General features: G+C 39.6%; 1 protein-coding gene across 50 annotated transcripts in view; it reads left to right on the forward strand.

The window, feature by feature from the left end:
* The first annotated feature begins 363 nt into the window (after positions 1 to 363).
* Positions 364 to 27,789, forward strand: part of YEATS2 (YEATS domain containing 2) — a 106,544-nt gene continuing 79,118 nt past the window's right edge. For 15 of the 50 annotated variants that reach the window (XM_021069909.2, XM_021069914.2, XM_021069918.2 and 12 more), the window contains exons 1-4: positions 364 to 550; positions 19,354 to 19,471; positions 25,021 to 25,118; positions 25,606 to 25,698. In XM_021069909.2, coding sequence (XP_020925568.2) covers positions 19,372 to 19,471; positions 25,021 to 25,118; positions 25,606 to 25,698 — 291 coding nt within the window. In that variant the 5' untranslated portion in view covers positions 364 to 550; positions 19,354 to 19,371. Of the gene's footprint in view, positions 551 to 711; positions 1,183 to 19,353; positions 19,472 to 25,020; positions 25,119 to 25,605; positions 25,699 to 27,789 lie in introns of those variants that run through there. The other 35 variants (XM_021069919.2, XM_084990455.1, XM_084990466.1 and 32 more) reach the window with 5 other exon arrangements.

A 27,789-nucleotide genomic window follows, 5' to 3' on the forward strand; every position in this document is an offset into this window, starting at 1 on the left:
TAGCACAAAGCTTGGTACAAGCACACACACAAATCATAGCTACTGCTGTTACTGCTATGTTAGCTTCATAATTGCCGGGAGAACGAATATTCTGTCTTTGGGCTGAAACTCGCTATCTTCCTCTAAGGAGTAAAATGATACACGGTGATGCCTTTACCAGAACCCGTGACTATTCTCCCCAGACAGAGTGGCCGCGCGGGGCAGTGCAGAGCAGGGCTGTGCGGCGGCGGCGGGGTGAGAGTCTGGGTCAGCTCCAGCTCCGCCGCGGCGCCGGCCCCGCCCATAACCCTGCGAGCTCCGCCTCCGGAACCGCGCGCGCCGCCGCCGCTGCCGCCGCCGCAGCGCGCGCCCCGCCCCGCCCCTGCTGGTGACGTGCGAGCCAAACGGGCCGGGCGGGCTCCACCGAGCCGTGTGCTTCCTCGGGTTCTGGGGTCGCCGGGGCCTCGTGGCGGGGCGGCTCCTCGGGGGCTTGACCTGCCCCCTCCCCTCCCCCGTGCCCTCTCGCGGTGCCCGGCGGGGCCTGCGCTTCAGCCGGAGACCCGGAAAAAGGGTGAGTGTTGGCGGGAGCAGGATGGGACCGCCTTGCGCGCGCTCCGCTCTCCGGGGCATTGTCTGGGCGGGGGCGGCGCGGGCACGTGCGTGCCCCTCCCCCACTCCGCCGCGCCCCCCCGCCCCCGGCTGAGGGGAAGGAGGGGGCGGGTGACTGGCGGGGAGAGGATCCGGAGGAGGAGGTTGGGTCCGGATGAGTGTGTGCGGCGGAGGCGTCTCCGAAGCGGGAACCCGGAATTTGGGTGTGTGGAGATATCTTTTTCTTAGCGGCACCGTACTGTCTCAGGGGATAGCGGTCCCTTGAGCCCCAGTGGCCGGAGCTTTTAGGGTGTTAAACGCGGTGGCCTGTGATGGGATTGGGGATGAGATTTGGCCCCAGGACAAGCAAGTTGTGGATTTATTAGCAAGAATCCTGGAATCTCTCTCCAACCTGTCGCCTTCCCTACTGTTCCCCTCCACCGTGAAGGATGAACAGGATGTAAAAAGGTTGGAGGATATTCCGGGGATGATGCCCGAGTTTAAAGCACCAAAGGTGTGAGACAGTGCGGGGTTGGAGTGGAAGGCTTGGGAAAATGAGTACTCGGAAGAAAGGCTGGTTTGGTGGGTTGTGGCCAGATTGCAGGAAACAATGAGGTTTGTATTATAACCTTTTTCTTTTTCTTTTTTTTCTATTATGAAAGTAATTATGTTAACAAAAATAGCAAGTAGAGGAGGAAAATATCACCAGTAATTCTACAGCCCTGACACATCATTCTTAGAGTTTTGATATATGTTTGCTAGTATTTTCTTTTAAGCTTATAACAGTTAAGGAGTTTTAACTACAATTTTCCATTCCCTTTTCTCATTAACATGTAAAATGTGATGTAATAGCATGTAGTGTTCAGCAATATAATTTGCTCTTAATAAGCAGGGAGCACGTATTCATCATAGAAAAATTTAAAAACACAGGCAAGAAAGTGAGGAAAAGTACCCTTGTTTTTACTGTCTAGAGATATTATCACTGCATGCATATATTTGGCTGTAAATGTTCTAAGATAGGAGCAGGTGAGGGAGGCTGTTTTTAGGATTTGGGTTTTTATGAGAACCTTTGAAGATTTTAAGGCAAGTAGCATAATCTGACTACTATACCGAGAAAGAGGGCAAAAGTGGAAGCTAGGCGATCAGTTAGTTTACAGTACCTTGGACTAGGTCCGTGGAGGTGGAGATGGAGGAGAGTAGAATGATTAACAGATATTCTGGAGGTAGAATGAACAAGACTTGGAAATGGATTGGTGAGGGAAAGGGAGAACTCTGCTTTTTGATAATTGTTTTGAGCAACTATGAGTAGATGGAGGCATTTACTGAGAAGAATGGAGAAGAGAAATTTGAGGTGGGGGAGACCATGAGTTCCATTTGGGGGTTATTAAATTTGGAATGTATACTAAATATGAAGTAGGTATGTTGAGGCAGTTGGACGTGCAGGTTTGGTGCTCCCACAAGAGAAAGCCTAGAGCTGGAGATAAAAAAGATTGGCAGAGTACTCAGTATATAGACAATATTCAAAATTATGGGACTATAGGAGATAACTTAGGGAAAGAGTGTAGGTAGAGAAGTGAAAATTGAGTGAGGCTTAGGCACTCTAATGCTTGGAGGTCTTGTTGAGGAAGAAGATTGAGCACAGGACAGAAGAAACAGCCAGTGGCATAAGAGGAAAAGCAGGAGACTGGTGTCATGGAAGCCACGAGAGAACTTCTGGAAGATGGAGACTTGCTCTGTCAATGCCAATGAAATTTTTAATGAGATACTCAATTGGATGTTATTAGTTTGGACATTGGTATTACTATCCGGAGTTCTAGAAGGGGGAGGTGTAAACAGATTGGAATAATTGAATGGGACAAGAGGAAATGAAGACAGTGAAGATGAATTAGAAACAAATGGCCCTTGTTGAAGACACCTTATTTTCATCTCCACCCATACTAAATTTGATAGATGAAAAATGGTGGCTTGCTTGTTTCATTCCCTAATTCCTAGTATGTTTGAACATTTTTTTCATGGTTATTGGCCATTTGTGGATTTCTGATCCTATCATCTGCGTATATTTGTGTTTGTCATTTTTCTAACTCATTGATTTTCTCTTGTCAGGAGTTCCGTAGATTCTAAAAATATGTGGCTTGATAGAGCTCACAGAATTTTCCTCGTGTGTCCTCCTCTCCCTCCATTCCCTGGGAATAAATTAATTTATTACATATGTTCCATCAAGAAGGACATGGTTAATACCATACTTATCATTTAACTCTTACATATACTTTTTTCAATTGTAGTAAAATCCGCATAACATAAAATTTACCACCATAACCATTTTTAAATATACAGTTCAGTGGGATTAAATACATTCATAATGTTGTGTCTATCTCTACAAGTCTTTTCATCATATAAAACTGAAATTCTATATCCATTAGGCAATTACTTTCTTTTTTTTTTTTTTTTTTGTCTTTTTTGTTGTTGTTGCTGCTATTTCTTGGGCCGCTCCCGCAGCACATGGAGGTTCCCAGGCTAGGGGTTGAATCGGAGCTGTAGCCACCGGCCTACGCCAGAGCCACAGCAACGCGGGATCCGAGCCGCGTCTGCAACCTACACCACAGCTCACGGCAACGCCGGATCGTTAACCCACTGAGCATAGGGCAGGGATCGAACCCGCAACCTCATGGTTCCTAGTCGGATTCGTTAACCACTGCGCCACGACGGGAACTCCAGGCAATTACTTTCTATTTTCTTCTTACCCCCAACCTGTAGCAATCACCATTCTACTTTCTGTCCCTGATTTTGACTACTCTCAATAACCTCATATAAGTGGGATCAGACAGTATTTGTCTTTTTTTTTTCCTGGTCTTTTTTTTCTTCTTTTAGGGCTGCACCTGAGGCATATGGAAGTTCCCAGGCTAATAGTCTAATTGGAGCTGCAGCCGCTGGCCTATGCCACAGCCACAGCAACATGGGATCCTAGCCAAGTCTGTGACCTACACCAGAGCTCACGGCAATGCCGGATCCTTAACCCACTGAGCAAGGCCAGGGATCGAACCTGAAATCTCATGGTTCCTAGTCGGATTCGTTAACCACTGCGCCACGATGGGAACTCCTTTGGTTTTTTTTTTTTTTTAATAGCAGCCATCATAATGTGTGAGGTGTTTTTGATTTGCACTTTGCTAATATTAGTGATAGTACCTTTTCATGTGCTTATTGGCCATTTGTATATCTTCTTTGGAAAAATGTTAATTCAAGTCCCTTGCCCATTTTTTTAAAAAATTAAAAAATTTTTTAATTGCTGCACCTGCAGCAAATGAAAGTTTCCAGGCTGGGGATTAAACCCACACCATCACATTGATCTGAGTTGCCGTAGTTGGATTCTTAACCCACAGTGCCACAGTGGGAACTTCCTTGCCCATTTTTGAATGGAGGGTTTTTTTGTTTTTGTTTTTTTTCTTTTTCAGCCACCCCATGGCATATGGGGTCAGAACTGAGTTTACACTGCAGCTGTGGCAACACAGTACCCTTAACCCAGTGTGCTGGGTGGGGGATCAAACCTGCATCCCAGTACTACAGAGATGCTGCTCATTTTGTTGCACCACAGCAGGAACTCCAGAACTGAGTTGTTGTTGAGTTTTAGTAATTCTATGTTTGGGTATTAATCCCTTTTCAAATATATGATTTGCAAATATTTTCTTTTTTTTTATTTGCAAATTTTTTTTTTGATTTGCAAATATTTTCTTCTGTGGGTTGTGTTTTTACTCTCTTGATGGTGTATTTTGATGCACAAAATTTAAAAATTTTCAGGAAGTCTGGTTTGTCTGTTTCTTTCATTACCTGTATCTTTGGTGTCATAGCCAAGAAATCATTGCCAAATCCAATTTCATGAAACTTTTGTCTGTGTTTTCTTCTAAGTGTTTTATTGTTTTAAGTTTTGTATTTGGGTTTTTTGTTTTCTTGGTTTTTTCTTTTTAGGGCAGCACCTAACAGCATATGGAAGTTCCCAGGCTTGGGGTTGAGTTGGAGCTGCAGTTGCTGGCTTGCACCACATCTATGGCAACTCCAGATCTTCTAGATCTGAGCCACGTCTGTGACCTACACCTCAGCTCGGGCAACGCTGGATGCCTTAACCGACTGAATGAGGCCAGGGATCAAACCCACATCCTCATGGATACTAGTAGGGTTCTTAACCCACCGAGCCATAATGGGAACTCCTGTATTTAGGTTTTTGATCCATTTTGAATTAATTTTTGTACATGGTATTAGTTAAGAGTCCAGCTTCATTCTTTTACGAATAGATACGCAGTTTTCCTAGCACTGTTTAAAAGACCTTTTTTTCCCTCCATTGGATGATCTTGGAACCCTTGTCAGAAATCATTTGACTATATATGCAATAGTTTTTTTCTGGGCTATTTTATTCCATAGGTCTGCATATCTGTTTATGCCAGTACCACACTGTATTGATTACTGTAGCTTTGAAATTGGGATATGTGAATCCTTCAGTTTTGTTCTTTTTCAAGGTTGTTTTGGTTATCTAGGGTCCCTTGAGATCCCATATAAATTTTTCTAGGTTGGGTATTTCTGTTTCTACAAAAAATGTCATTGGGATTTTGGCAAGGATTGCGTTGAATCTGTACATGGCTTTGGCCAGTATTGACTTTTTTTTAATTTTTTTTTTACTTTTTCCATTATAGTTGGTTTACAGTGTTCTGTCAGTTTTCTAATATACAGCAAAGTGACCCAGTCACACACACACACATATATATATACATTCTTTTTCTCACATTATCCTCCATCATGTTCCATCACAAGTGACTAGATATAGTTCCCTGTGCTATACAGCAGGATCTCATTGCTAGTATTGACTTTTTAATGATATTAACTCTTCCAATCGATGCACATGGGATGTGTTAATATTTATGTCTTTAATTTTTTCAGTAATATTTTGTAGTTTTCATTGTATATAAGTCTTTCACCTCCTTGGTTAGTCTTTAAGTATTTTTTTTTTTTGATGATAAAGATGGAAATATATTTGTAATTTCCTGTTATATTGTTCATTATGTTAGAAATGCAACTGATTTTTATGTGTTGAGTGGGTATCCTCCTATTTTGCTGAATTCATTTATTCTAACAATTTTTTTGGTGGAATCTTCAGGGTTTCCTACATATAAGATCATGTCCCCCCAATATTAAAACACCTTCCTGTTCATTCAGTGGATATACTATAATTTGCTATGGGCTATTTCTAGTTGTTGGTGTTTTTTGTTTGTTTGCTATGTTTTTTTAAGGGCCACACCTGCAGCATATGGAAGTTCCCATGCTGGGGGTCGAATTGGAGCTTCAGCTGCTGGCCTGCAACGCAGGATCTGAGCCGAATCTGCAACTACACCACAGCTCACTGCAATGCTGGATCCTTAATCCATTGAGTCAGGCCAAGTTTTGAACCTCTGTCCTCCTAGATATTAGTCGGGTTCCTTACCACTGAGCCACAATGGCAACTATTCTTTCTTTCTTTTAAATTAAATGGCCATGTCTGTGGCATATGGAAGTTCCCAGAGCAGAAATTGAATCAGCTATAGCTGCAAACTGTGCTCCAGCTGCAGCAACACCAAGTGCTTTAAATCCCTTCACCAGGCCAAGGATCAAACTTGTGCCTCTGCAGCAACCCAAGCTGCTGCAATCAGATTCTTTTTGTTTGTTTTGCTTTTTAGGGCTGCACCCGTGGCACATGGAGGTTCCTAGGCCAGGAGCCAAATCGGAGCTGCAGCTGCTGGCCTGCATCACAGCTCATGGAAATGCCGGATCCTCAGCCCACTGAGCAAAGCCAGTGGTTGAACCTGAGTCCTCATAGATGCTAGTCAGATTTGTTCACCACTGAGCCATGAAGGGGAACTTCTGCAGATTCCTAACCCACTGATCACAGCAGGAACTCCTATTTTAGTTTTTTATTATAAAATATAGAAAGAGAACTGACATTTAAGTTGTAGATCTCTAAGTACAGCGCACATATGATGTACATCACCATCCCTGAGAGTGTTTTTTTAGGATAGATTCTCAGAAATACTTGATTCTTCTCTCTTCTCATTCAGTAATAGAGAATTGAATTCTTCTTCTTTTTTTTTTTTTTTTTTGTCTTTTTGCCATTTCTTGGGCCACTCCTGTGGCATATGGAGGATCCCAGGCTAGGAATTGGAGCTGTAGACGCTGGCCTATGTCAGAGCCATGGCAACTCAGGATCTGAGCCGAGTCTGCAACCTATACCACAGCTCACGGCAACACCGGATCCTTAACCCACTGAGCAAGGCCAGGGATCGAACCCGAAACCTCATGGTTGCTCATCGGATTTGTTAACCACTGAGCCAAGACGGGAACTCCGAGAATTGAATTCTTTATTGCCATCTCCTTAAGTTGGCCCCCACCTCCCTGCCTCTAATGCTGCCCCTCTTTCAGTCTGTTTTCCACAGTGCGGCTGATGCAGAGTGAGGGTCAGGATTGGTGCACTTTTCCCGCATAGAAAACAAGACTTAGGAAGCAGATTGCTTCTGCATTATCTGTTCTTGTGGGAGTTAGGAAAAAAAAGTTTTTGAAAGCTAGAGTGCACTTCCTGGATGAGTTGGGATTTAGTTTGATTCTTAAAGGGTGAACAGCATTTCAGTAAGTGGAGAAAAGGTAGGGATGAAATGTGAACCTGTTGGAAGGTAATTAGAAGTTTAGGCAGGTGGACTTAGATGACTAGACAAGGAGAGGTAGAAGAACTAGTTCTACAGATTGTTTATTCTGTTTATCTGAAAAGTGAGCTATGGTGTTGACGTGTGGGAGACCTGATATATGGTGGTAAAGAAGGCTGATGGTGTGTCCGGAATACCAGGGCCTTCAACTTTATTTGTAATGTTTTTATTTATAGAGTTGTGGATACCTTGGGGATTGTTATCTAATTTGGTTTTTTAAAATTAATATAGTTTCAGAGTATGTGTACTTTTTTATTGATATATCATTCACATAAAATTCATCATCTGAGAGTGTATAATTTAGTGGGTTTTTTTTTTTAGTATATTCACAAGGTTGTATAAGCATTACTAGCATCAAATTCTGTAACATGTTCATAACTCCAGAAAGAAATGCCATACCTACTTGCTGTCAGTCCCAGTTCCCTCCTCTCTTCCTCACCTGGCAACCACTTGCTGTGTGTGGATTTGCTTGTTTCTAGATGTTTCATAGAGATATAATCATAAAACCTGTGGCCTTTTATACCTGACTTTCATTTAATTAGTACGGTATATTCAAAGTTGATGCACATTGTAGCATGTGTCAGTACTTCATTCCTTTTTTATTGCTTAATAATCTGTTGTATGAATATATCACATTTTGTTTATCTGATCATCAGTTGATAGACAGTTGAGTTGCTTCCATTTTTTTTCACTTTTATGAATAACGCTACCATGGCACAGTGGGTTAAAAATCTGACTGTTGGTGGCTCCGGTGGCTACAGAGGCAAGGATTCGATCCCTGGCCCAGCACAGTGGGCTAAAGGATCCGGTGTTGCTTCAGCTGTGGCTCAGGTTCAGTCTTTGGACCGGGAACTTCCATGTGCTATGGGTGCGGCCATAAGTAAATTTTTTTTTAAAAATGCTGTTGTGAATTTTCACATAATGGAAGTTTTTGTGTGGACATATATTTTCACTTAGCTTGGATGTATACCTAGGAGTGAGATTGCTGAGTCACATAATAATTCTGTTTTTAACTTTTTGAGGAACTGCACAACTATTTTCCACAGTGGCTGTACCATTTTACATTTCCACCAACAATGAATGAGGGTTCCCACTGTATATTCTTTATACATTTTTTGACAGTCTGTATGTAATAGTTGTGTGTTTATGTTTAAACAGCGCTGTTGAGGTACAATGGGCATACCACAAACTGCACGTATATAAAGTGTATATACCTTGATAAGTTTATATTTATACACCTGTGAAACCATCATCACAATCAAGACAGTAAACATATGCCTCATCCCAGAAATTCGCACAACATTGTAAATCATTTATACTTAAAAAAAAAAAAAATCAAGGTTAAGAAGGAGAACAACAACATATGCATCATCCCCCAGATTTTTCTCATGCCTCTTTGTGATCCCTCTCGCCCCCGTCCCCGTTGTTGCCCCATGCTGTGGCAACCACTGATCAGGTTTCTGTCACTGTAGACTAGTTTGCATTTTATATAAGTGGAATCATTGTAGTACTTTTTTCTTTAGCTGGCTTCTTTCACTCAGCATCCTTTTGAGATTAATTCATGTTGTTGTCGTGTATCAGTTCATTCCTTTTTATTGATGAGTATATTCTATTGTATGGGTCTATCATATATCACAATTTGTTTATCCATTCAGCTGTTAATGGACATTTGGGTTGTTTCTAGTTTTTGACTATTACACATAAAATTGCTCCGAACATTTGCATACAAGTTTTTATGATCATGTGCTTTTATTTCTCTCGGGTAATTCCTGGGAGTGGAATGGCTGGGTCATGTGGTAGGATATGTTTAATTTTTAAGAAACTGTCAAACTGTGTTCCAAAATGGTTGTACCATTTTACATTCATTCTCACCACCAATGCATACAGGTTCCAGTTTTCCACATTCTCTGTAGTTGTGTCTTTTCAGCATATAGCGAGGTAAGAAGCAAGCAGAAAGGGACATAAAGACACCTATAATCCATCTCCCAGATTGGTCCTTTTGGCTCCCCCAAATAATGCATGTACGTGATTGGAAAATTCAAACATTGTATTCAGGAATAAAGTGAAAAGCAAAACCACTACCCAGAGGCAACTATTGTTAGTTGTTTTTGATCCTTTCTTCCAGAAAAACCTACAAAGGCATCTACAGCTTTTTTTTGTTCTTGTCTCTCTTCTCTCTCCCCTAGTTGATATGGGAAGAATAAAAGTACACCTACCAGGAGTTACCTTTGTGGCGCAGTGGAAACGAATCCATGAGTTTGCTGGTTTGATTCCTTGCCCTTGCTCAGTTGGTTAAGGATCCGGTGTTGCCGTGAGTTGTGGTGTATGTCACAGACGCTTCTTGAATCGGTGTTGCTGTGGCTGTGGTGTAGGCTGACATCTGTAGCCTGGGAACCTCCACATGCCACAGGTGCAGCCCTAAAAAGCAAAAAGAAAAAAAAAAAATGGTACACATACCATTCTGCACATTGGATTCTTTCACTTTACAGTTTATTTTAGAGGTATTTCCATATCAACACTTTTTTTTTTCCCCCCATCAATTTGCCATTTCTTGGGCTGCTCTCATGGCATATGGAGGTTCCCAGGCTAGGGGTCTAATCGGAGCTGTAGCCACCAGCCTATGCTAGAGCCACAGCAACTCGGGATCCGAGCCAAGTCTGCGACCTACACCACAGCTCATGGCAACGCCAGATCCTTAACCCACTGAGCAAGGCCAAGGACCGAACCCGCAACTTCATGGTTCCTAGTTGGATTCGTTAACCACTGCGCCATGATGGGAACTCCAACACATTTTTTAAATGGCTGCGTAACACAACAGCCGGTTTTGCTGTAAGAAAACTCAAAATTGTTCACATGCAATTGATATATTGAGCTTTTTGAGTATAACATGAATTTCACATTTGCTTGTGTATGATGTCATCTACATCAAATGCTAGGTGAATACAGAAAACTTCGCCCTGCTAAATTGAGTCACAGACGAAATACGCAAGCCACCCGCAGGCATACACCTCAGACATCCTCTGGTAACTTCAGTTTACTGCTGTGTTATGAGCCACGCCCATCCACATCTGGTGTTAGTTTATTCTGTTGATTTCAGATTAGCTTCCTACGACTTTTCTGTAATTCTGGAGCCGTAACATTTCAGTGCTCATTTCCACAAGCAAACTTGAAGTCTTTTTCAAGGTAAAGTGCTGTATTTATTGCAGCATTTATGTATTTCTGAACCATTTAATGTGTAAAGCTATGCTGCCATTTTTATTAGATTCCCTTTTTGTTAGATTCTTTTTTAAAAATGTCACAATAAAGTGTTATGCCTAAACTTAATTTTTCACATAAGCTTTTTGGTTTCTATTATGCAGTTTTATGTAGCATGGTGATTTTTAGGAATGCATATGTCATATTAGAGTGGAACTGATATATTCCACAGAATGAATGTACATAATTTCTTTATTTTTAAATTTGTATTTTTTTAAATTGTGAAATACCTCACATATACTTAAGAGCACATATAATAAGGAAATAAGTTTTAAAAAATAGTAATAATAAAGTAATGAATATCTAGCCACCACCCAACTTAAAAAATAGGAGATCACTTAATTTTGAACTTCTTTGTACTCTTCTCTGAGAACTGATCATTTTTATACCTTTTTTTTTTTTTTTTTCTTTTTTCTTTTTACGGCCGCACCTGCAGCACATGGAAGTTCCCAGACTAGGGGGCGAATCAGAGCTGCAGCTGCTGGCCTCCACCACAGCCACAGCAACTCAGGATCTGAGCCACATCTGCGACCTACACCACAGCTCATGGCAGTGCTGAATCCTTAACCCACCCAGTGGTGCCAGGGATCGAACCTGTGTCCTCATGGATACTAGTCTGGTTCACTACTGCTGAGCCACAATGGAAACTCTATTTTATACCTTTTTTTTTTTTTTGTCTTTTTAGACACCCCTTGGCATATGGAAGTTCCCAGGCTAGGGGGCTAATCAGAGCTACAGCTGCCGGCCTACACCACAGCCACAGCAACGCCACATCTGAGCCACATCTGCGACCTACACCACAGCTCATGGCAATGCCGAATCCTTAACCGACTGAGCAAGGCCAGGGATCAAACCCGAAACCTCATGGTTTCTAGTTGGATTCATTTAAGCTGCGCCATGACAGGAATTCTTACTTTATACTTTTTTGAATATCTGAGATATTTGATGAAAAAAATTAAATTTCAAAGTATTAACAATCCATGCCTCCCCCCTGCCCCCAACTGGTCTTCCTAATGTTGACTCCCTAGCTGACTGCCCTGCCTTCCTGCACTTGTATGCATAGCATGCACATGCATACTTGGAGAAGGATAATCTGTAAATAGATTTTAAGGTTAATATATACTGGGGTTGTTGTTATTTTTTATAATGGCTTTGTGGAGCTCTAATTCACATCCCATAAAATTCACTCTTTTGAAGTGTAAAACTCAGTTTCTTTTTTACGTATAGCTACAAAGTTGTGCAACCATCACCATATTTAATTTCAGAAATTTTTCATCAGGTAGATTTTTGTAAATAGGTAGATTTTCTAGATTAGGCAGTGTTGATCTAAAGAAAGACAAATTTAAGGTACTTTTCTTTCTTGAATTTCAGCTCCAGATAAAGATATGTGACTTATCCCCGTACGATTTATTGTCAGTTTGAAAGCTCCAGTGAAAAAATTCCTCATTCAGTGAAGTGTGGAGGATTTGGCTTGATTTATGTATTCTCAGTGACTTAAGCCCAAGAGTTTGACACAGTCTTGTTCTGGTCCAGTTCCTTCATTTCCTTGTCAACTTGAATTTGTAGACATTGTGTTTGTTGTTTTTGCTGTTTTTCCTTTTTGCTTCTCTTGGAAAGGAAACTTTTATGCCTTCACAACTGAAACAACAAGATTGTCGTATGAGTCAGAACTATCACTTTAGATAATTCTAGTGATTTTTTTGTGTGTATGTCCAAAAATGGCTCCAAGGAAGTTACTGTAATGTTATATGGTCTTCCTTATGTCAACTTAAGAAAATTTTTCCATAAATATCTCAAAACCCATAAACATCCTAGATAGCTCAGTCTGCCCAGAAAAAGTATGCTTAAGTGGTGTAACCTAAGGGTAAAACCTGTTTAAGGCCACTTCTTCAGTTGTCACACTAATGGATGGAAGCAGGGTGCAGATAATTTTAGAATAGCTGTTTGATCCTCAGTGCTTTTTCTTGTTCCTTTGTAAGATTGGAGACAGTACTGTCCTGAATGGATCCTCGAACAGAACTTAGTATAGTAACATCTTTGACCTTAAGCAGTTTTATTTATAATAAGAAAGTAGCAGTTTTTGACCTGGAATAATGTAATACTTCAATAATGCAACAGTTTTTTTGAGCTCAGCTGTCTAGCTGTTCCTATGCTGCTCAGCTCTTCACATGTCACATTGGGGGTGGCAAAATCAATTGAGTGGTTCACGTCAGTTTGATGCGAAACCTCTGTCAGCTTACCACTGTTCTGGTCCATTGTAAAATTGTGGTTGTTTTTATTTAAAGGACCTTCTTTCTTCCATACCAGATGAGTTGAAGAAACAGTGATTATGTTGGCCAACAAATGACAGTAGTTCCCCTTTCCCCATGGTTTTCCTATCCAGAGTTTTGCTTTCCATGGTTTCAGTTACCCACCATCAGCCACGGTATGAAAAGATGAAATGGGAAATTCCAGAAATAAGTTTTAGATTGTTCACCATTCTGAGCTAGCGTGATGAAATTTCGTGGCATCCTTGTTCTGTCCCAGCTGGGATGTGAATCATCCCTTTAGCCAGTGTACCTTTCCCGTTAGTTACTTAGTAGCTGGTTCAGTTATCACATTAGTTGTGGAGGTTCAAGTTGCCCTTATTTTACTTAATGATGGTTCCAAAGTGCAAGAGTAGTGATGCTGGCAGTTCAGATCCGTCAAAGAGAATCCGTTAAGTGCTCGCTTTTGGTGAAATGGTGAAAGTCAATAAAAAATGAAAAAAAATTCTCCACTGAGATTGCTAAGACTTCTGGTAAGAATGAATCTTCCATCTGTGAAATCGTGAAGAAGGAAAAAGAAATTCATACTAGTTTTGTTGTCACACCTCATATTGCAAAAGTTATGGCTACAATGTGTGAGGATTACCTAGGTAAGATAGAAAAGGCATCAAATTTTGGGTGGAAGACATGAACAGAAAACAGGGGCCAGTACTGTCTTCTGTTTCAGACATACACTGCAGGTCTTGGAACATATCCCCACAGATAAGGGGGGCTACCCAAGTGGTTTTGTGTATAAGACCTAGCTTAGAATAACTAGGATAGAGTTTTTGTCAGTACTAACTTAAATGAAAATCAGAGCAGAATCTTCTCCCTTTTAAGGTTTCCCTTTAATCCTGAGTATTTCCCTACTATAATAGGCTACTTCAGGTTGCTTGTATTATGAAAAACAAACATACTTTTAAGAAAGAAAATTTTTACTTAGCTGTGGGAGATGACAGTTCTATGAGTAATCTTCAAATAGAGGAAAAAATTTAAGTTGACATTGAAATATACATTTTGATTCTTTTGAAAGAACTTTATGCCTAATGATTTTTGTCAGTATAATATAAAATAGATATTCTTTCTTACCATGCACATTGAGCAGTCTTTGGGAAGTCTGGATAGTGTTGGTGTAAAGCCGCTGCTGTTTTTACTTTGCAAAATGTATCATGCAAATGAATCATGTTTATTTGAACTACTGAAAGTCAATTACATTAATACATCCCTAAATGTCCAGTGTTAGACATATGCAGTGCAAATCACCTTGCTCTGGATCTCCCCAATACTTGATTTATTGCTGATATTTCACCATTTCACCTAAAGCAATAAAAATCTTGCAGTCATGGTGCACTATTCTTTTAATGCCCTGCTAGATTGGATTTGTATCTGCATACATTCACAATTGAAAATTGGTCTTTGGTTTTCTGAGGAAGCCTTTTGACCAAATCTCCATAGTTTTAGAAATATTGTATCCTTCCTTTTGGTAGTTTTTAAATAGTCTGTCATTTTAGTTTCCTTCTTTCATATCATAGTTTTTGTTAATTTCATATTTAATTTTATTAAAATCAGAGACTATGGCTGTAGTATTTCCTAATTTTGCAATAATTGAGACTCCTTGTATAACTTATATGGCTTAATTGTAACGAATTTTTACAGATATTTCATATGGGTTATTCTTTGTTGGGTTCAGAGTGGTATGTATGTATCTGTTAAATCTGGCTTGTAAATGGCATCATCCTTTTGAGGAGCTATGTTCACATTCTCCTGTTATTGTTCTTTTTCTTAAATTCTCCTTGTATTTCTGGTTTTGTAGGTTTTAACGTGATGTAGTTTGTTGTATAGTTTATGACTTTGCAATAGTGTCTTTTAATAGTAACAATCTCTTTTTTTATTCTTTATTTTTATTTTTTAAGGCTGCAGCCATGGCCTATGGAAGTTCCCAGGCTAGGGATAGAATTGGAGTTGCAGCTGCTAGCCTACACCACAGCCAAGGCAATGCCAGAACCGAGCCACATCTGCTTGCAGCTTGTTGGCAACACTGGATCCGTATTTCACTTAGTGAGGTCAGGGATTGAACCAACATCCTCATGGATACTAGCTGTGTTCTTAACCCACTGAGCCATAATGGGAACTCCCAACATGATCTTTTTTGTGTTAATTGTTTGTTCCTTAAATTATTTTCTGTTATTAATCTTGGTATGTCTGCTACCTTTTTGTTTGCATTGTCTGTGTATAATAACTTTGCACATTCCTTTATTTTATTTTATTTTTTGTCTTTTTAGGGCTGCACCTATGGCATATGGAAGTTCCCAGGCTAGGGGTCGAATTGGAGCTGCAGCTGCTGGCATGTGCTACCGCCACAGCAACACTGGACCCAAGTCACGTTTGTGTCCTGCGCTATAGCTTATGGCAACGCCTGATCTCTAACCCACTCAGTGAGGCCAGGGATCGGACCCATGTCCTCATGGATACTAGTAGGGTTCATTAACCACTGAGCCTCGATGGGTTCATTTATTTTAAACATTTAGGTATAATACCTGTGAAGGTATAGCAATAGCAACAAATAGACTTGTAAGTTATATAGAAAGAGCAAAGAAAGCTGGTAGTTATGTTCCCTGTGGGTATTTATATTTTGGCATGTATTTTAGTTATCCATTCATTTATTTATTCAGAAAATAATTTGTTGAGAGCTTCTAGGAACTTTGCCGAGGGAGTATGGGGAGAGCTCTTTGGTGTGATCAGGGAATGCCTTCTCTGATAAGGCAGGCATTTGAGCTGGGGTCTGGTAAAGCCAACCTGAGGGACAAGCCTTCCAGGCAGAAATCCAGAAACTAAGGAGAGATTGAGGTGTATTTGAAGAATAGAAAGAAAACCAGTGTGTGTGGGTCTTAATGATTAAAGATAGAGAAGCAGGCAGGGCCCAATTCATGTAACATCTTATAGGTCATGTTAAGGAGTGTGACTTTATTCGAAGTGTTATGGTAAACCATTGGAAGATTTCAGGCAGGGGAGGGCATATTTAGGTATGTTTGTTTAGTCCTTTCCTGAGCCAAGGTATAGTTTACATACAGTGCAATAGATTCTTTTTTTTTTTGCTTTTTAGGGTCACACCCACGGCATATGGAGGTTCCCAGACTGGGGATTGAATTGGAATTGTAGCTGCCCACCTACGCCACAGCAACAATGGGATCCGAGCTGTGTCTGAGACCTACACTACAGCTCACGGCAACGCCGGATCCTTAACCCACTGAGCAAGGCCAGGGATGGAACCCACAACCTTACGGTTCCTATTCGGATTCATTTCCGTTGCGCCACAATGGGAATATGTAAATACACAGATTTTTGAGTGTACAGTTGGATTGAGTTTTTAACAATTGCATATACCCAAGTAACCCACACCTTTATTAAGATATAAAATATTTCTGTCACCCCAGAAATATTCTTTATTCCTCTTCTCAGTCATTACCTACCACTGGCACTTCACCTCCTCTCTTTTCTTTCACCATAGATTAACTCATGTGTTCCTGAACTTCTTATAAATAGTCATTCAGTATGTGCTCTTATTATGGTTCTGGCTTCTTTTACTTACCATAATGATTTTGAGATTGATTCCTCTTGTTGATTGGATCAGGAGTTCATTGGGTGTACTACAATTTGTTTACTCATTCTCCTGTTTTGTTTTTTTGTAAGCATTTTTGAAATGTATTTCTCTAATAGAGGAGAATGGATTCTGTCACTCGGATGTTTAATAAAGGAGCACTAGTGTTCTTCTTTACAAAAGGGAAAATATTTTGTTTGAAATGAAAAATATAGAAAGGACACGGCTGAAGGATGATAAAATAATTAACATCTTAGGAACATCTGTCTGTGTGGAGGCAAGTGGAAAATGATTATGCTGCACCTCCCATCACCCCCTTTTTGTTTTGTCTTTTGTGTTTTTAGGGCCGCACCCATGGCATATGGATTTTCCCAGGCTAGGGGTTAAATCAGAGCTGTAGCCACCAGCCTACGCCACAGCCAAAGCAACTCAGGATCCCAGCTGCATCTGTGACCTACACCACAGCTCACAGCAACGCCGGATCCTTAACCCACTGAGCGAGGCCAGGGATCGAACCCACGTTGTCATGGATGCTAGTCAGTTTTGTCAACCACTGAGCCACAGCGGGACTCCAGAAGAAAGGCTTCCCTGACCAGGAATCAAACCTGGGCTGTGGTGGTGAGAGTGCCAAATCCTAATCACTAGACCACCAGGGAGGGTCCCACCTCTTAAATCAGATAGAAAAAGTCATTTTGTTTTGTTTTGTTTTTTGTCTTTTTGCTATTTCTTGGGCCGTTCCCTCGGCATATGGAAGTTCCCAGGCTAGAGGTTGAATCGGAGCTGTAGCCGCCAGTCTACACCAGAGCCACAGCAATGCTGGATCCGAGCCGCGTCTGCAACCTACACCAGAGCTCATGGCAACGCCGGATCGATAACCCACTGAGCAAGGGCAGGGATCGAACCCGCAACCTCATGGTTCCTAGTCGGATTCATTAACCACTGTGCCACTGACGGGAACAGAAAAAGTCATTTTGAATGAAAGCATGAAATTCAGTGGTTCTGATGAGATTCAAATGCTGTGAGGTTCGTAGGATTTTCTATTTTCTATTGTGGAGATAGCTCAGCCAGGTTCCAAGAACCTTACTTATCAGAGTGTATTCCTTCTCCCAAGAGTTAGCCATATCCTGTTTTTGTTTTTGTTTTGCTTTTTAGGACAGCACTTGCAACATATGGAAGTTCCCAGGCTAGGGTTCGAATGGGAACTGCAGCTCCTGGCCTGCACCACAGCCACAGCAATGCAGGATCCGAGCCTTGTCTGTGACCTGTGCACCACAGCTCACGGCAATGCCAGATCCTCAACCCACTGAGCAAGGCCAGGGATCAAACCTGGATCCTCATGGATACTATTTGGGTTTCTTACTTCTGAGCCATGCCAGGAACTCCCAGCTATATCTTGTATGATGTGGTGTTTGCAAGACAGTGTTCTAGGAGTAGGTTCTAGACCCCTAGCCTGGAAACCTCCGTAAGCCGCGGGAGCAGCCCTAGAAAAGGCAAAAAGACCAAAAAAAACAACCAAAAAAACAAATTGAGGCATTCTCTAAGTGTAAAATGCATACCATACTTAATATAACAATAAGAATGTAAATTATCTTATTGCTAATTTGTTTATATTGATTATATCTTTGGAATGATAATGTTTTGGGTATATTGGTTAAAATACATTATTACAATTAGTTTCACCCATTTCTTTTTCCTTTTTTTGCTTTTTAAGGCCGTACCTGTGACATGTGAAAGTTCCCAGGCTAGGGGTTGAATAGAAGCTGCATCTGCCAGCCTGTGCTACAGCTACAGCAATGTGGGATTGGAGCTGTGTCTGTGACCTTCACCACAGCTCACGGCAGCACTGGATCCTTAACCCACTGAGTGAGTCCAGGGATCTACCCACATCCGCATGGATACTAGTTCAGTTTGTTGCCCCTGAGCCGCAGTGAGAACTCCCCTTTTTCCTTTTTTTAATGTGACTACTAGAAAATTTTTAATTCCATTTGTGGCTCACATTATGTTTCTATTGGACAGTGTTATCTGGATCGCATTTCCTAAGCTGACTCGTGAAATATTAATAATTGCTCAATGAAGCACCATTTGGAAGAGGAACAGTGTCCAGTGGAACTTTTTGCAGCAATAGAGTATTTTGTATCTTTGCTGTCCAATTTAGTAGCTACTAGCAACTGATGGCTATTGAGCACCTGAACTGTGGCTGGTGTTCTGAAATGTTGGGAAAGGAACTGAATTTTTAATTTTGTTTAATTTTAGTTTGAAAAAGTAGCCGCTGGCAGATAGTGGCTAATGTATTGGGACAGTGCAGATCTAAAATTTATGGGATAGTTTATTCAAAGACTTGTATACCTAGGCCTTGTTTACCATATTGCAAACTTGTTAGTTTAATATAAGTCTATATGGTTTGTGTTTATTATGAATAATAGTAAATGAACAGTAGCAATATTTATTAAGTACCTTTTTATAGCATGTGTTATGTAATATGTAAGTACCAGAGAGAGAATTTGTATAATGAATTATTTGAGATATATTGCTGATATTCTGTAATAAATTTGATGCATTGTGAATTCCAGGATACTGTGTAGGCTTACTATGTTTTCATCAAAATCTGGTTTTGTTCCTTTCCTTATGAGAGTCCTTCTGTGAAAGCCCGGTTCCTTTTGGAAAGTCTGAACAGCATGCTGCCTTGTTAAAGGATTTACTCTTGCAAGGGAAACCCATGCTTTGTAAACAGATGATGATGATTCTTTTTTTTTTTTCAGTAAACTTTTGAAGTTAGTTATGCTTTTGGCTTTAAAGGAATATGTACATATATACACAGACTCAGAAGTATCACTACTATGTAATATTTATTTACTCCCTTTGTATGAGTGTACATATATATATATAAGTATTACTGTCAAGCAGTGTTATTTATTAATGTATTATTGCTTCACAGTGAAGAACGAATGTCATCATGTCTGGAATCAAGCGAACTGTTAAAGAAACTGATCCCGATTATGAGGATGTATCTGTGGCCCTTCCAAATAAGCGGCATAAAGCAATTGAGAATTCAGGTAAAAATTCACCTGCCTTAGGAAATTATTTCTTTGTTGACGTATGCCTCCCTATAAGATTTATAGGGAGTAAAATGAAGTGCATTTCCACTGTTGTGTACGTTTGGAAATTTGTGAGAGGGATTAGCTAAGTGCCCTGGTTAATAGTAATGTATCATGTATGGCATAAAGGGCAGAAACACGATCAGGTAGACTGTGAAAGCACCAGTCATGAGATAGGCCATAAGTTTTGGCTATCATTGTATGGTAGCTGCAATCCTAGAGTTTTAGTGATGTGTCTGTTACAGTGTGGTATTTTATAAGTCTCTTTGGACTGGAAATTCACATCTAATTCCAAGTAATAAAAACATTTTACTGCAACTTTTCTTCCCATTCAGTTATAATTTTATTTTTAAGACTGTGACACTTGCTTTCAATAACAAGCCAAATAAAAATGAAAATATATCATGAAACTTAAATTCATTATTCAAATGCATCACATAGCATATCTTTTTTTTTGTAATAAAAATAAGAATAGGAAAAACTGTTTTAGGAAACTTTATAATTTCAATTCAAATCTAACATAAGTTCCCAAATACTTAGCCAAAGCAGGGACAAATTTTTTTGTTACCGAGTAACAATTTGCCATTCTTCCTCTTGGTGTCTATTCTCTATCCAATCCCAAATCACATTTTTATTTTTCAGAATTTTTCTTAAAGTAGCTTTGATAGGATGTTTCCCTTTTCTTATGTGGTTTTATTATGTTTGTTTTTATTTTTCATTTTTCCATATAAGAGATAATTTTAATTGTTTCTTTCTGAGGAACTTATGATAAAACAGCCTTTAGTAATAATGGTCTCTGCCTTTTTTGGTTTTTTTTTTTTGTTTTTGTTTTTGTTTTTATTTTCCCACTGTACAGCAAGGGGGTCAGGTTATCCTTACATGTATACATTACAATTACAGTTTTTTCCCCCACCCTTTCTTCTGTTGCAACATGAGTATCTAGACATAGTTCTCAATGCTATTCAGCAGGATCTCCTTGTAAATCTATTCTAAGTTGTGTCTGATAAGCCCAAGCTCCCGATCCCTCCCACTCCCTCCCCCTCCCATCAGGCAACCACAAGTCTCTTCTCCAAGTCCATGATTTTCTCTTCTGAGGAGATGTTCATTTGTGCTGGATATTAGATTCCAGTTATAAGTGATATCATATGGTATTTGTCTTTGTCTTTCTGGCTCATTTCACTCAGTATGAGATTCTCTAGTTCCATCCATGTTGCTGCAAATGGCATGATGTCATCCTTTTTTATGGCTGAGTAGTATTCCATTGTGTATATATACCACCTCTTCCGAATCCAATCATCTGCTGATGGACATTTGGGTTGTTTCCATGTCCTGGCTATTGTGAATAGTGCTGCAATGAACATGTGGGTGCATGTGTCTCTTTTAAGTAGAGTTTTGTCCGGATAGATGCCCAAGAGTGGGATTGCAGGGTCATATGGACGTTCTATGTATAGATTTGTAAGGTATCTCCAAACTGTTCTCCACAGTGGCTGTACCAGTTTACATTCCCACCAGCAGTGCAGGAGGGTTCCCTTTTCTCCACAGCCCCTCCAGCACTTGCCATTTGTGGATTTATTAATGATGGCCATTCTGACTGGTGTGAGGTGGTATCTCATGGTAGTTTTGATTTGCATTTCTCTTATAATCAGCGATGTTGAGCATTTTTTCATGTGTTTGCTGGCCATCTGTATATCTTCTTTGGAGAAAAGTCTATTCAGGTCTTTTGCCCATTTTTCCATTGATTGATTGGTTTTTTTGCTGTTGAGTTGTATAAGTTGCTTATATATTCTAGAGATTAAGCCCTTGTTGGGTGCATCATTTGAAACTGTTTTCTCCCATTCTGTAAGTTGTCTTTTTGTTTTCTTTTGGGTTTCCTTTGCTGTGCAAAAGCTTTTCAGTTTGATGAGGTCCCATGGGTTTATTTTTGCTCTAATTTCGATTGCTTTGGGAGACTGACCTGAGAAAATATTCATGATGTTGATGTCAGAGAGTGTTTTGCCTATGTTTTCTTCTAGGAGTTTGATGGTGTCCTGTCGTATATTTAAGTCTTTCAGCCATTTGGAGTTTATTTTTGTGCATGGTGTGAGGGTGTGTTCTAGTTTCATTGCTTTGCATGCAGCTGTCCAGGTTTCCCAGCAATGCTTGCTGAATAGACTTTCTTTTTCCCATTTTATGTTCTTGCCTCCCTTGTCAAAGATTAATTGACCATAGGTGTCAGGGTTTATTTCCGGATTCTCTATTGTGTTCCATTGGTCGGTCTGTCTGTCTGTCTGTTTTGATACCAGTACCACACTGTTTTGATGACTGTGGCTTTGTAGTATTTCTTGAAGTCTGGGAGAGTTATGCCTCCTGCTTGGTTTTTGTTTCTCAGGATTGCTTTGGCGATGCTGAGTCTTTTGTTGTTCCATATAAATGTTTGGATTGTTTGTTGTAGTTCTGTGAAAAATATCATGGGTAATTTGATAGGGATTGCATTGAATCTGTAGATTGCTTTAGGTAGTATGGCTATTTTTACAATATTGATTTTCCCAATATGGAATATCTTTCCATTTCTTTACATCTTCTTTGATTTCTTTGATTAAAGTTTTATAGTTCTCGGCATATAGGTCCTTTACCTCCTTGGTCAGGTGTATTCCGAGGTATTTGATTTTGTGAGGTGCAATTTTAAAAGGTATTGTATTTTTGTATTCCTTTTCTAATGTTTCATTGCTGGTATACAGAAATGCAACTGACTTCTGAATGTTAATCTTATATCTTGCTACTTTGCTGAATTTATTGATCAGTTCAAGGAGTTTTGGGGTTGAGTCCTTCGGGTTTTCTAGGTATAGTATCATGTCATCTGCATACAGTGACAGTTTGATCTCTTCTCTTCCTATATGGATGCCTTTTATTTCTTTTGTTTGTCTAATTGCTGTGGCTAAGACTTCCAAAACTATGTTGAAGAGCAGTGGTGAGAGTGGGCATCCCTGTCTTGTTCCAGATTTGAGTGAGAAGGCTTTCAGTTTTTCCCCATTGAGGATTGTATTTGCTGTGGGTTTATCATAAATGGCTTTGATTATATTCAGGAATGTTCCCTCTATACCCACTTTGGCGAGGGTCTTGATCATGAATGGATGTTGAACTTTGTCAAATGCTTTTTCTGCGTCTATTGAGATGATCATATAATTTTTGACTTTTTTTTTGTTAATGTGGTGTATGATGCTGATTGATTTGCGTATGTTGAACCATCCTTGTGAACCTGGGATGAACCCAACCTGGTCATGGTGTATAATTTTTTTGGTATGTTGTTGGATTCGGTTGGCTAAGATTTTGTTGAGAATTTTTGCATCTATATTCATCAATGATATTGGGCAATAGTTTTCTTTTTTGGTGGTATCTCTATCTGGTTTTGGAATGAGGGTGATGGTGGCCTCATAGAATGTCTTTGGGAGTCTCTGCCTTTTAGCCTCTCCCAAGATTATCTGCTGGTTTCTATATACAAGGTTTATATATACAAGGATATATACAGTAATGCTAAGGAAAACATTCTTTTCCTTGAATAAGAAAAATATTAGTCATTTGCTTCAGTGTAGGCATGGCCACAAGAATGCTTATACTGGCACTAGTTTTTTTTTTTTTGTTTTTGTTTTTTTCCTTTTTTTGGTCGCAGCTGTGGCAAATAGGAGTTCCTAGGCTAGGGGTCGAATTGGACCTGCAGCCTCACGCCTATACCACAGCCACAGCAGTGCTGAATCCAAGTCACATCTGTGACCTGTGCCGCAGCTTGGAGCAATGTCGTGGATCCCTAACCCACTGATCGAGGCCAAGGATCAAACCTGCATCCTTGTGGATGCTTTGTTGGGTTCTTAATCCACAGAGTCAAAGCAGGAACTCCCGTCCAGCACTAGTTTTGAATTGCCAGTCAGATGGCGTATTTTATGGGAAGAAAATGACATGGGTGATCAATGGGCCCAAGTTTCCTCTGCAGTGAATTTTTCATACACTCCAAAGAATGGGTGGTGATTTTTTTTCATATTGAAAACACAGGATCATTATGTAAAATCCCAGGTTTTTCAAGTATTCTCTTGACTTTTTATTCTCTTGTAATCAAGCTACATTTCATATTCTGATATTTTTAACTCTTTGAGTTACATATTACTCTGAATAGTCATCATCTGATTTGAATCACTTTCATAAGCATTTTCTTTCTTTTGAATTCTTTCTTTGTTCATTCCTTCAGGTAGTTGTGATCAGAAACTGCTAAATTGCTCGCTAGCTCCTTCTGTACAGAAGGAAGCTTCTTGCCCTTTTATGAACTGTTCTTGTGTCACAGACTACCCCTCCCTCTAGCTGACTCTTTACTTGCTTTTTTCTTAGGGTTATGGTTTTCAGAAGTCACCACATTTTTCTCTCAGAATCTTCATGGGTTTCTTTTTTCTTTTTTCCTTTTTTTCTTTTTTTTGGTTATTTTATTATGATATGATTTTAAACAGAAAAATTGCAAGGAGTACCTCTATGTCTTTTATCCAGATTAATTCACCAGTTGTTTTACATTTTGCCTCATTTGGTTTATCACTCTTCTCCACCCCCCAAGCCCATATACTTACACTGTACAAACGCATGTATGCACACAGATATATATGCATATCATTTTTTCCAAATTTTCAGAAGATAAATTGGACACCTGTAAGTACCTGTGTATTTCCTAAGGACAAATTGCTTATGTAATCACAGTACAATTATCGGAAGCAGAAAAAATTTTTTTTTTTTTTTTTTTTTTTGTCTTTTTAGCTATTTCTTGGGCCGCTCCCACGGCATATGCAGGTTCCCAGGCTAGGGGTCAAATCGGAGCTGTTAGCCACCAGCCTACGCCACAGCCATAGCAATGCAGGATCCGAGCCATGTCTGCAACCTACACCACAGCTCACGGCAATGCCGGATCGTTAACCCACTGAGCAAGGGCAGGGACCAAACCTGCAACCTCATGGTTCCTAGTTGGATTCGTTAACCACTGCACCACGATGGGAACTCCGGAAGCAGAAAATTTTAACATTTATACATTACATTATCTAATCTGCAGTGCATATTCAAGTTTTACCAATGTCTCAGTATTTTATAACTGTATCCCCCTCTCCAGGATTACACAGTGCATTTAGTTGTCATCTCTTTAGTTTCTTTTAATCACCTCAACTTTTCTTTGTCTTCTCGACTTTAATATTTGAATAGTTCAGGCTAGTTATTTTGTAGAATGTCCTTCAATTCAGTTTCATCTGATGTATGTTGTGTATGGCATTTTTAGCAGGAATGCCACAGAGTCTTGAAGTCTTGCCAGTGCATCATAGCAGAAAACTCTTGAGGTCAGTTTGTCCGAGTATTAGTGATGTTAACTTTTCATCATTGGTTCAAGTGATGACCACTAGGTTTCTCCACTTCAGAGCTATAATTCCAGGGTTTCTTTTGTTGCTCGCTGACTTAAATCAAGACAGTGACTGTTTAATTAGACCTTGGATTATTGTATGTTCTTTGTGTAGCTCGAGATGCTGCTGTGCAGAAGATTGAGACTATTATCAAGGAACAGTTTGCACTTGAAATGAAGAATAAGGAACATGAAATTGAGGTCATTGACCAGGTATGATAATGATCAATTAAAAATAAATAAAGCTATTGAAAAAGATCTATTGAGATAGAATTATTGTGTATTTTCCCCCTTTGCTGTTCTTTTAAAGGAGCTTTCTTGTTTTTGGGAAAAAAGACCTATGCTTTTTTCCCCTTTACATGAAATTATAGAAGATAAAGAAAAAAAAAAATCACTTTGACATTCCATCCCAAAAGATAATTCCTCTTTGCTCTTGTGCTCAGTATCTTTGTGGACAGTTCTCAATGAATATGCATATATACACATAAGTATGTATATCAGTATGTCTATATACTCTTGCAAACATCATATTTTGCCATCCTTTTAAATGTTTTGCCAGTCTGATAGGTGGAAAAATGGTTATATCTATCTTTCTTTGATTATTAGAGAATTAGAGCTTTTTGGGGTCTTTTGCATTTCTAATGAAATGTTTGTATATTCTGCCTTTTTGTTTAAAGTCATGAATTAACATTTATTTTAGCGACTGATTGAGGCAAGAAGGATGATGGATAAACTTCGTGCCTGCATTGTTGCAAACTACTATGCTTCTGCAGGGCTTCTGAAAGTTTCTGAGGTAAGTTTTCCTCATGAGCTTTCATGTCTGGCCACCTATATTGTTGTATGAAGGGCAGTTAGTGTTGTTGTGCAGTCCCTGCCTAGGAAACATTTCTTTTATAGACCTTTGGAATTCAAGAAGCCTAGCCTACTTTCCTGGAAAAATACATGAATTTATCATTGTGTTCAACCATAATCCTTTAATCTGGCTTCTCTACATCGTCAATAATCCTAAGGAACTTTTTTTTTCTGCTTAATTCTCCTCTAGTTGTTAATACTGTTGCTAGGCTTTGCAGATACAAAGATGAGTGTAACCCTATCTCAACTTGGCCTTATTCCTTTTCATTTGGTTATGGTTGGCTTTGGAGTAAATTATAGATAGATTGATTTTTCTCTGACCTTTTACTGCTAATGAATGACAATTTTTAGTTTCATTAGATTTACCCATTTCAAGAATCCTCGGGAGTTCCCGTCGTGGTGCAGTGGTTAACGAATCCAACTAGGAACCATGAGGTTGCGGGTTTGATCCCTGGCCTTGCTCAGTGGGTTAAGGATCCGGCGTTGCCATGAGCTGTGGTGTAGGTTGCAGACATGGCTCGGATCCTGCATTGCCATGGCTGTGGCGTAGGCTGGTGGCTAACAGCTCCAATTTGACCCCTAGCCTGGGAACCTCCACATGCCACGGGAGTGGCCCTAGAAATGGAAAAAAAAAAAAAAAAAAAAAATCCTCGATTTTTCTTTCTCCTATTTTTTGTGAAAATTTTTAAAAATACAGAAAAGGTGAAATAAGTACTGTTAATGCATCACTTAGCTTCAACAATTTTACGTTTTACCATATTTGCTTTATTTAACTTATTTTTCTCAAAAACATTAAAAAGTAAATCCTGAGCATCATAATATTTCATCCTTAAATACTAAATCCTAAAGGACAGTCTTTTGTGTATCACTACTTAAGAGAATGATTCCCTAATATTGTCTGATAACCAATCCATAGTCAGATTTTTCCAGTTGTTCAGCAAAATACCTTTTAAAGATGTTTTTCTGAGGAACCAGTATCCAGTCAGGGTTTATGGTCTGACTATTTTGTTTCTCTGGCCTCAGTTTATCTAGAACAGTGCTGCCACTTCTCCCCACCTCTTCTGTGATATGACTTACTTGGAGAGTTCAGGCCATTTATCTTGTACAATGTCTACATTTTGGATTTTCCCCCTCCTTGGGTTATTCCTTCATTCCCTCTCTTTTCCTGTAAAATGAGAGTCAAGTCTAAAGGTTTGATTAGATTAAGATTAAATCTTTTTGGTGATAATCCTTTGTAGATGATGCTGTGTACTTCATATTGTATCACATTAGGAGACATAATATCAGGCTATACCACTGTTAGTGATACTAAAATTTAGTCAGTTGGTTAATGTGGTTACCACGAGATTGCTCATTACAAAGGATGGGGCTAGGGTTCAACTGATGCAGAAGTATTTCTCCTTGTTTGACATTCTGATAATTGGAGCATAAGTTTTGTTTGTTTTCTTAAGTTTTTTCCCATTAGAGTTAGATAATTCTCCTCTTAGATGGCACTGGCTCAGTGAGACTAATAGAAGGACTCAGGGGAGCATGGTGTCTTACCACTTCGCATTACTCCCCATGATTTTTACAGATAAGAGGTGCCTGTCATGTAGGCTTTCTGTCATCCCATGGAGCTCTAGGGTATCTGGTGCTGGCTAAACTCTTACTGTTGTCTTACAGAAATCTGAAGCATTATTTGTGTTTAATCTTCCTTTTTTTTTAATGATCTGTTTTTACCAGAAATATGCTGTTTATTTTTTCTTTGAAAGCCTTAAATATGAAGTAAGTACATAGTATAAAGACAGAATATTTTAACATTTTGTGGTTCAAAACTCTAGATCTAGAGTGGGACAATGTTGCTCACTTGGTGGCTATTTAAATCTTTTTTTTTAAGTATAGTTGATTTGCAGTGTTTCTTTAATTTCTTTTGTACAGCAAAGTGACCCAGTCCTACACAGTTCCCTGTGTTGTACAGTAGAGCCCCATTGCCCATCCATTCCAGTATAACAATTTGCTTCCAAAAACCCCTAACTGCCCATCCATCCCTCTC

The sequence above is a fragment of the Sus scrofa genome, chromosome 13, assembly GCF_054392235.1.
Source record: "Sus scrofa isolate SSC_HxYL_T2T_F1_AM1 chromosome 13, Sscrofa_HxYL_maternal_Yorkshire_Landrace_v2.0, whole genome shotgun sequence".
Lineage (NCBI taxonomy): Eukaryota > Metazoa > Chordata > Mammalia > Artiodactyla > Suidae > Sus > Sus scrofa.